The sequence below is a fragment of the Sander lucioperca genome, chromosome 15 (assembly GCF_008315115.2).
Source record: "Sander lucioperca isolate FBNREF2018 chromosome 15, SLUC_FBN_1.2, whole genome shotgun sequence".
Taxonomy (NCBI): Eukaryota; Metazoa; Chordata; class Actinopteri; order Perciformes; family Percidae; genus Sander; species Sander lucioperca.
In genome coordinates, this window is record NC_050187.1 from 11,118,386 (window position 1) to 11,128,385 (window position 10,000).

The following is a 10,000-nucleotide window of genomic DNA, read 5'->3' on the forward strand; positions in this document are numbered from 1 at the left end:
CTACACATGGTTTTCATCAACAAATCCAAGCTGTCAGATATATGTGAACTCCCCTTTTTATTGCATCTTCTTTTAAAAAAGACACTCCCTGAATGTAGCAGACGTTTGAACACAGCAGACAACACAAACACAAAAAGCAACGACCGGAAAATCAACAAGTAGCATCAGTAGGCAATAATCGATTGTCACTGCATCGATGCAGAATCGTCTAGGTCCGCATCGCGATGCATCGATGCAAGGATTCATTTCAACACCCCTACTTGGCATCTGGTTCCGGAAGTGTTTTTTCTCCATTCTGTGTTCCCATTTCAGTTTTTTCTTTCAACAATATCCTCAATGTTGCTTAACATAGAAACACTGGACACTCCCGCATAATGTAATGACCATATGGGTTCATGCTCGGTGTTTGAGTTATTCCATTACTTTGCTTTAAAGAAATCATATGTCATTTTGGCATGGCGTACAACTCTAAATACTACAATACCCATGATCTTTTATTGCCATGGAGAAGAATCCAGTCAGACCTAGCGCCATAGTTGCTAAATTCAACAACAGTTGACCCGAAAATAATTAAATTAATTAATAAAAGTGAACTGATTTAAGCAATAACTAAACGAGTTTTCTCAACAGCATAATCTTTAGCCTCCTCCAATCGTTTGCGCCGCTCAGTGAATGGATATTTCTTGCCGAAATGCACCTTGGAAGTCATAGTTAACTTCTCCGCTGAAATGTTTATGTACACAAGCTTGCACTTTCTACGTTGTATCAAAGACAAATGGCAAAGATGATGCTATTGGAACTGATTTGTCAATGAGACCAGTATTTGTGTTAAACAGACACATGTATTTTTGGAGACTCTATTATTTGAATACCAGCTTTCATATAAGACTTCACAGTAAACTCATTTTAGGTGATTTTTTAATATTGACAGTAAGAGAAGTTAGTTCTTTGTAGGCATGAAATACACCCACACACATACACCTTGTCACATTTTAACACTAGGATGGGTTTATACCATCACAACTCTTCTAAATGCTTTGCCACACTGGTAATGGGTAGCCTAGAGACACACACAATCACACACTCTAGTGGACCCCTACTGGCAGGCGTATCCTTAACACACCGTCCCTCAGCAGCACTTGTCATCCGCACGTCAGAAAATCCAACCCCCTTTCCTCCCACACACACATAAAGTACACTTTCCTTTTTCTTCTTTTCCAACATCCCTCCGCAAACACACATACACACACCCTTCCCCCAATCGCCCACCGAACCGTGAGTCGGTAACGAGGCGCATTCCACCGAGAGTTTTCTCCCCTGACACAATCGCTCTGCTATTGATCCTCATCCTCCCTCCATCCCTTCATCCATTTTTTCAAACTTCCCTTTCTCCTTCCCTGTACCTCCCCTGGAACTGGAGGAGCCTTCAACAACAGGGAGGCAATGGACAGCTAGCCAGGCAGGCGTCTCTCTGACACTCTCACTCTCTATCTCTTTCTCCTCACGCTCATGGATGAGTGATGCCCATGACAGACTGTATCCTCTGAGAGCCCCTTCTGGCAATTACTACACACACACGCTCACACACACACACACACACACACACACACGCTCACATCAGAGACTCCCGCATCACTTAACCAGTTGTCTTCAACTAAAAGGGCTGAGCGGAAATAGTCTATAGCCCCTACTCATCAACCTCTCAACACACAGAAACACACACACACACACACACACACACACACACACACACACACACACACACACACACGTACATACACGCTTAGAGCTTGTTGTTGATGACTATCTTCACCACCTCTCTGGTTGTATCGATCCACGTGTGCCTCAGTCCTCATGCATCAGAGAGATGGTATACTTCAGAAGCTCAAACCCTTACGCATGGCCATGAGTGTTCATGTACGAATATGTATATGCTTCTTTATTTTTATAACCAAATCAGCAACTGTCAGCTGCTCAGAGCTCCCAGTGCTTTCCACAGAGCAGTTTGTAGGTTAGATGCTTTTTTTCAGTAGTAGGCAAGTATTGAAAGCCCTAAGTCATACAGTACAATTGAATATCATGTTGTGTGTTCATACAGTAGTGAATGTGATCAGTGATAATAAGAACAGGTTAGAGTGGGTTTGGGCCCACATAAACATTCATTATTCCAGGCTACTCAGTTTACAGTTTGATATCTGTACGGGTACAAAAACAGCAAATACTGTTTTTGGTCCACTTTAATGTATAATAAGGGTACACAAGTATGTGGTGTGGTAATAAAACATGAAAAAGCAGCATAAGATTACTGTAGACTAAGAGGAGTAATGTGTGTGTGTGTGTGTGTGTGTGTGTGTGTGTGTGTGTGTGTGTGTGTGTGTGTGTGTGTGTGTGTGTGTGTGTGTGTGTGTGTGTGTTTTTCTGGTCCAGTCTGCTGTTCACAAAGGTGAAGCTTGAAGAGGCCCTGTTTGGCCCAGCCACAGCCCTGCAGACCTGTGAAGAGATGCTGCAACACTGGCTGAGCCGCTATGATGTCAGCCGCTCCAGGTGAGTGTGTGTATGCAAGATGTGTGTTTGTGCTAAATTGCTTATCATGTACTGTATACTGTAAATGTGGTGTGATACCTCACTACTCAAGCGCTCTTTACTGCTATGCATGATAAACCTGGGAGGGGGAATCTTTTGCTACTGTGGTATTGATTGTGTGTGTGTGTGTGTGTGTGTGTGTGTGTGTGTGTGTGTGTGTGTGTGTGTGTGTATTCATGCACTAATTGCATTTCTGATATATCATTGCCATGATTCTATCTGTGATCTGACATTTGACTCATCTTAGATATATGCAGTAAAGTTCTCTTTCATCATAATAATATAGGGAAGAAGGCTTGCAGATAACACCTACAATATGCACCAAGTAGTTTTGCTGTCCATCTATTACAGCATAACAGAAAGCAGTGATTTTCTTTTTTCTTTTTTTGTATATCGAGTACAGCCTCTTTAATGTGGAGTTCCTCTTTAAACTCAGTCACAGTGCAGAGGCAGAACTTGATAGCTTGGGGGCTTTGGGAATAGAACATTTTCTCAAATGATATGGCCATTGTTGTATAAATCTCAGTAAGTAAACCTCCACACATGTTAATAACTTCCAAGAATTGTTTGATGTGAAGTATTTACAGAACCTTTAGTATATGCAGTGCATATACAGGATGTGCTTGTGAGTGTGTTTGTTCATTATGTCTGTACTGTACTGTGTACATGTGTGTTGCAGTGAGACAGATGACAGCAGCAGTATACCGATGGCTGAGAGGGCAGAGGTCAGCTCTGGAGCCAGGAAACCCTCCATCCACCTCACCCTGCCTGACTTCCAGGAGGCCTCCACAGGTCTGCTCTCTCACTGGTTAAAGGTGCTCTAAGCGATGTCATGCGTTTTTTACAACATTTTTTGTCACATACAGCAAACATCTCCTCACTATCTGCCTGTCCTCTGAACACACTGTAAAAAAAAAAACGCGGTCTCTGTAGACAGCCCAGGCTCCACAAACGCCAACAAAACAAACTGTGCCAACCTGCACCACCAAACATAACAAACAGTCTTCCAGCGTTCCAGCCAATAACCGACAAGATGGATTTGGGGGTGGGGGGGTTAGTGCGCGGAAGCACGGAAGGGACGGAGAGGGGACGGGATGAGGAGGAGGGAGGGGCGAGCTAGCCTCGTTTTGTTTGAAAATACTTTGAACGTCAACAAGAAGTGCCGTCACCCAACATCGCTTAGAGCACCTTTAAAGTCTTTCTAATAGGGGACTGCCACTGTACATATTTGGATTGCAACATGCTGAATTGATTATTTTAAATTAAACATTGTTTATCTGGTATAAATACCAATGAGAAAGGCAAATGTGTAGGTCAGATCGAATCCCCCCCGAGATTTGACCTATTGTGGATTAAAACTATGTTTCCCTGAAGCATTAAATATCAATGATGTGAGTCACCTCCACACCTGTGTTTCCAGCGGGGTCAGGGGGTCTGTTCACTTGCCATTCAGTCACAGGAAATCTATTGATGTTCTGGATATTAACAGAGAATGAATGTTTGTTTTTCTCAGAATGGCTCTCTTCTGTCATATTTGAAGGGGTTTTAATTGACCATGAATGTACGTATTTGGGATATTTCCTTTTCCATGTGTTTGTCATTCAGTAAAGTGTAGCAATTGTATAGTATAAAGTAGTAATTGTGTTAAAGTGTAGTCACTTTGCCAACCAGGGTTACTGTCGCTTAAAAAGGTATGATCATTTTCAGCCCTAACTGTTGGTATTTCTTATCCCTTTCCTTCCCTTCACAGGTTCACAGAGCCCTTCGTCAGTTGCAGTGTCTCGTCTGGAAGCGGCGCTCTCTGAGTTGTCGGACCTAAGCTCCTCCCGTCGCCAAGGACCCACCTACATCTGGGCCACCCTGGAGCGCATTTGGCTGCAGGCTGGTATGACAACAGCACATACAATGTTTACAATTTAACAAACTTTGGGGTTGAAACTGCTTGGAAAATGTATGTCCCTTAAGAGGGGACCTCTTTTATACTCTTGTTTGGGTGCAAGTCTAGCCTGGAAATCCAGACCCAAATCCAAAAGAGTAAGGGTCTGGCAATGAGTAATGAAAATGGCCCAACTCGAGGGGCAGCACCAAGCATGCATTTGAAAATATCACCTCACGCAATTGGATAACACTACGACCAATCAACGGCGAGACCACCACCACCAGTGGGTTTTCGCTAAGCCCCATACGCTTAGCTACCAGCGGAGCTAACTGGTAGATTAAACTCTTGCCGTATCGGGTCGGCAAAACAGCAAAAGCGTCCTTCTTTCAAAGGAACGTTGCGAGCGCCTTCTTCTGTTCCTCTTTTAGATAAATAGCCAAGTCTAACTCGTTCATTGTAACGGCCACAGCTGTTTCAAACAACTGGTGTTCATCCGTAGCTATCTTGCAATGTTTACTAATGACTTTGACATCGCAGCATTGTCGTCATCTGTTTAGCTCACCTCTGGCCCGCCTATATCAGATACACCGATGTGATTGGTGCAGCTCGGCTACAAGGGCATACGTAATGAGCATCATTAATGAATGCCAGAGTGACTCACTGAGCAAATTCAAATTGTGCTCTTGCGAGAACTCTGGATTTCCAGGTCAGCCAATTGCCAAAAAGTTGACCATGAAGAAAAGTTTGTTTGTAAACTGGTGATCGACAGTAATCCGATTCCATGGGTTTGTGTTTCCCATTGCTATTAAGCTTTATGAATAATAATCCTATTGGCAAGTGCAAAATGGACAAGGTATTGATTTCAGGCAATCAAAGTTTTCCAGTTCTCCAAGACTAAGAGTCCACAGGCATACTAGTTACGACGCAGTGACGCTTTGAGCTGAATGCTAATGTCCGCATGCTAACATGCTCACAGTTAAGATGTTAACATGACCATTTTTAGCAGCTATAATGTTAACCATGTTGAACCATATTAGTTTAGCGTGATAGCATGCAAACAAGTGCAGCTGAGGCTGATGGAATGACTTGCAGGTATTTGTTCAGAAACCAGAATATTGAATTTTTGTTCATTTTGAACTGATGATGGCGCTTAGTGAAAACTCAGGGGATCAACAAAGTAATTCAAATTTATCATGAGGGGGATGTGAATGTCTGAAACAAATGTCATGACAATTAGTTCAATAGTTGTCAGAACAGTTCTCTCAAAACCACAAATGTCAACCTCATGGTGGCTCTAGAGGAAAAGTAAGGGCATCTCCAAAGTCATTAGGATATATCTTCTGGGAGCCATGAATGCCGAAAAAGTCGATGTAGAGATATTTCACTCGATAAGTGAAAACATTGACCAAGTGATGGTGCTAGAAGAATACTCAGGGGGACTGTGAATGTGTAAACAAGATGTTATAGGTATCAGTCTTGGCTAAAGTAGTGGACAGATTGATCGACTGACAGGCAGACATTGCCATCCCCAAATGCTTAAAACAAAATTGAAAGAATCCAATTTTGGGGTCCATGTGCCGGATTGACATTTTAGTTAGTTAGTTCATAATGGTCTTGATTGCCTTTCCTCCTATTTGACAAATAGTAAAGCTGTGACTTCATCTCATCAACTAGAGAGGAAACATGTGGTGTACCTCATGGATCAATTCTGGAGTTTGATACGATGACGCATTATGCAAAATACAATTTTGTCTGTGTACACATCACATGTTTCATGGGTCTGATTGGTTGTAGGTCTATCCAATTGCATCCAGAGGCATTTTTGTCTACGGCTGTTTATAACGCCCCCTGGAAATCGAAAATGAACTGAGAGGTTCCAGACTAACTCACATCTGCAATTTGGTCTGGCAATCTAAGGCTAGGTTAAGCATACTTTATTAATCAAATCCATCCCGACAGTTATCGCTTCAGTAGGGATGGAAACCTCGACCCTCCATGTTAGGGACGACCTCATTAATCAAATCCAGATCAAACTAGAATACAAATTAGAATATCTGATAGCAGCTTTTGAATAAGAATCTTCTCCACACACTGAATGTGCTGTGCAGATGCTGCTGTGAACGCTGTGCAGCCTGACTGTCTTAACGCAGCTTACTAACCTGCTTACAAGCTCAGTTGAATTTCAGTCCCTCTGGCGAGTGAGATATCGTTTATTCACTTGGTACAACGTGAGCACACACTTTTTTCACGTTTTGAGCACTGCAGTCACAGAAATTCACTTTGGGTCACCTATAGGCTGGAAAACCCTGTGTAATGACATAACGGATGTAGATATATGACAAAACAATTTCCGCCGGAGATGATATATTTGTAAGCTTGTTATTGTGTAAAACAAAATAATTTAATGTGATTACTGCAGCCATTTTCTGCCTTCACAAACAGCCGTATGCAAGGACATTTTTAAAACAATTTTGTGGGTAGAACTATTTCAGTCTTGTTAAAGACTGCATATCTTATGTAGGAGTGTGCGTTGTTCCTGCATACATGTGGCCACTGTTCTATTAAGGGCAGAATGGCAGTGATGCATACTGCTATTACTTCCACCCCTTCAGCCTCAGTCTGCTTGCTGAAGTTTACAGGAGAACAGATCATTAGCAGGAAGTGAAGGGAGAGGAGTACAGAGATGCTCCGCACAAACAACACTCCATCCATCCACTCAGCTGGAGTGGATGAGGCATGAGAACGGGAACAGGAATCCATACAGTACAGCAACCGAGTGAAGGCAGTGATGCAACCAGTGCATACCAGTGTGCTACAGTACAGGATGGGATGGGTGGAGGGGCCGAGGGGTCATGTCCCCTGTGGCCTACTGTAATCCGAAGGTTATTTTCTACGTCCAACCTTTGACCTCTGCTATTCCTCTGCTGAGAACAGGCAAAATAGAATCTGCTCACTGCTGATTTGAACTCAAATATGTGTGTGTGTGTGTGTGTGTGTGTGTGTGTGTGTGTTTGTGTGTGTGTGTGTGTGTGTGTGTGTGTGTGTGTGTGTGTGTGTGTGTGTGTGTGTGTGTGTGTGTGTGTGTGTGTGTGTGTGTTTGTGTGTGTGTGTGTGTTTGTGTCTGTGTGTGTGTTTGTGTCTGTGTGTGTGAGACCAGGGGTGTGTCCCAGCATTCCTCTTTTCATCGGTCACTTCCTCTCTCAATCTCACATGCTCATCGGCTCACAGTGGAAAAAAACACACACAGGGCTTTTTAAAATGGATATATAACCTTACAAACACACACACAAACACACACTGCAAACGTATAAATGGACTGTATACATGCATGCACTGATAAAATAAATATTTCTTTTCTGAGAGCTCAGGTGAGGAGCAGGAAAAAGGCCTTACATAACCAGAGAGCATTCACTGAATCCTTTTTTCCCCAAAGTGCAGCTATGAAAAGGAACCCCGCGGCTGGGAAATGGCTCTTTTTCATCTCGCAGAGCTAGCATGCATGCACTAAGTATTTCCCATCTGTGCATCTATGAGACACAGGTAAACAAACAAAACATCAGCTACCAAACACACACATGGGTTCACACAGCGCTCAGGCGCAGACGGCGTGTGTACAATATATTTGCACACAGTTCAATCTCTCTCTCTGTAACACACACACACAGTGCTGTCAGTGTTTAGAGCTGAAGAGTTTCTTTCTCAGGGTTTCTCTGGGGGTTGTCCCAGCGTCCACTCTTGTGAATGATTGACAGCTCCCTGTGTCAGCATCCCGTCCAGATATTGGTCTTCTCCAGTCCCAGGGGCAGGTCCTTTGGTCAGCTCTGTGTACAAGTCTTATTGGACAATGACGTGCTTGTAGGCGTGATTGTGTGTGTGTTTGTGTGTGTGTGCGTGTGCGTGTGTGTGTGTGTGTGTGTGTGTGTGTGTGTGTCTGGGGTTTGTCCTCATCCTCCCAGCAGCAGCAAAGAAAGGAGGCAGGCAGCCTTAGTATGCGATGGCCATATTTAGGCAAGACTTTCATGACTTCCCAGGCACTTCATTGCTCCCACTCCACTCTCTCTTTCACACTGTCTTTGTTTGTGTGTGTGTGTGTGTGTGTGTGTGTGTGTGTGTGCGTGCGTACGTGCATGCGTGTGGGTTGGAGGGGTTCATCCAAGTATAGTGTTTTGTGTTATTATTTGAGCGCTGCACAGTTTACATTTTACAATTAATTTAATAATAATGCTGAACTCACAGTTAAGTCATCTCTGTTATTCTCACGTTGCCGATGGGATTAATACATTTCTCTCCTTTCTCTCTCTCCCTGTTATACTTTCTTCATCTGTCCTTCATCTCTCATTTTCTTATCAACTTTTCCTTCCCATAACTCCCTTTCTTTGCTCTCTGCCCCTTATCATCCTTGTTCCCTTTGCTCCATCCTCCCTGCATCACTGTCTATTCCTTTCTCCCTCCTGTACCTCCCCTTTCTTTTCCTTCTATCTTTTATCACCTTTTTCTCCCTACCTCCCATCCCCTCCTCCCTCTCACCATTCGTATCATTCTGCCTCCCTCCTCTTTCTCCATCTCCTCCTTCAGGGGAGTTGTTCATGGCGGATGGTCGGCTAAAGGAGGCCCAGTTCTGCATAGCCGAGGCCAGCGCGCTCTTCCCCAACTCGCACTCGGTGCTGCTGCAGCGGGGCCACCTGGCTGAGCTCAGGGGCCAACTGGACGAAGCCAAAAACCTGTATGACGAGGCCCTGGCCATCCATCCCACGGGAGAGCGCATACTTGTGCACATGGTGAGAGGCAGTGAAAGCTTTAGAGGCTCCTAAATTAGAATTAATCTAGCATTATGCTCAGTGGTCAGTATGCTGACAGACACACACACATCATGCATGGATACACTAATACATTTTAATTCCTGTACTTGAATCTCACAACAACACACAACGCAACCTAGCATATGACTACATGCATACACACATCCATGCACACATTTTAAATGCTTTACTTGAGTTCACTCAATTACATTGCACTGCATGTGACGCAGGGATGTAGGAATGCAAACAAATGTAAATATTTTTTTTTATATTTTTTCTAGTGCTGTCAGTACGCGTTATTAATTTTTTTATCGCAAGATTAACGTTCTTTTTGGCATAGCAAACTTTATAGTTTTTTTCACATGCTGTTGCACAACTAGTAACGTTAGAAAAACTACAACACCACACTGGATATAGCTAGATTGGAAACAAAACAACAGACACGCCGCACACACTTGTTTGGGCTTGCGAGCCGGCCAAAGAGTAGTAGGCTACCGTTACCTTTTGAGTGGATGGCGAGCGCGAGACTCCGAAATGGATGCCAATAAGATTCTGAATGGAAAGTTTACTTTTAAAAAGTTGCCAAATGGTTCCATTGACAAGACCAAAGTGATCTGTGTGTTTTGTCGTTGTGAACTGAGCTATCGTCGCAGCACGTCCAGTCTGAAATACCACTTGATGGCCAAGCACACAGCTGATGCCAATTCTCCGCCCCCTCGTCAAAGCCAGACGACAAAAG

General features: G+C 43.6%; 1 protein-coding gene across 1 annotated transcript in view; it reads left to right on the forward strand.

The window, feature by feature from the left end:
- Nucleotides 1-10,000, forward strand: part of ttc7a (tetratricopeptide repeat domain 7A) — a 58,991-nt gene that overhangs the window by 29,773 nt on the left and 19,218 nt on the right. The window contains exons 17-20 of the mRNA XM_031284106.2: nt 2,428-2,544; nt 3,263-3,375; nt 4,334-4,468; nt 9,038-9,240. Coding sequence (XP_031139966.1) covers nt 2,428-2,544; nt 3,263-3,375; nt 4,334-4,468; nt 9,038-9,240 — 568 coding nt within the window. The remainder of the gene's footprint in view (nt 1-2,427; nt 2,545-3,262; nt 3,376-4,333; nt 4,469-9,037; nt 9,241-10,000) is intronic.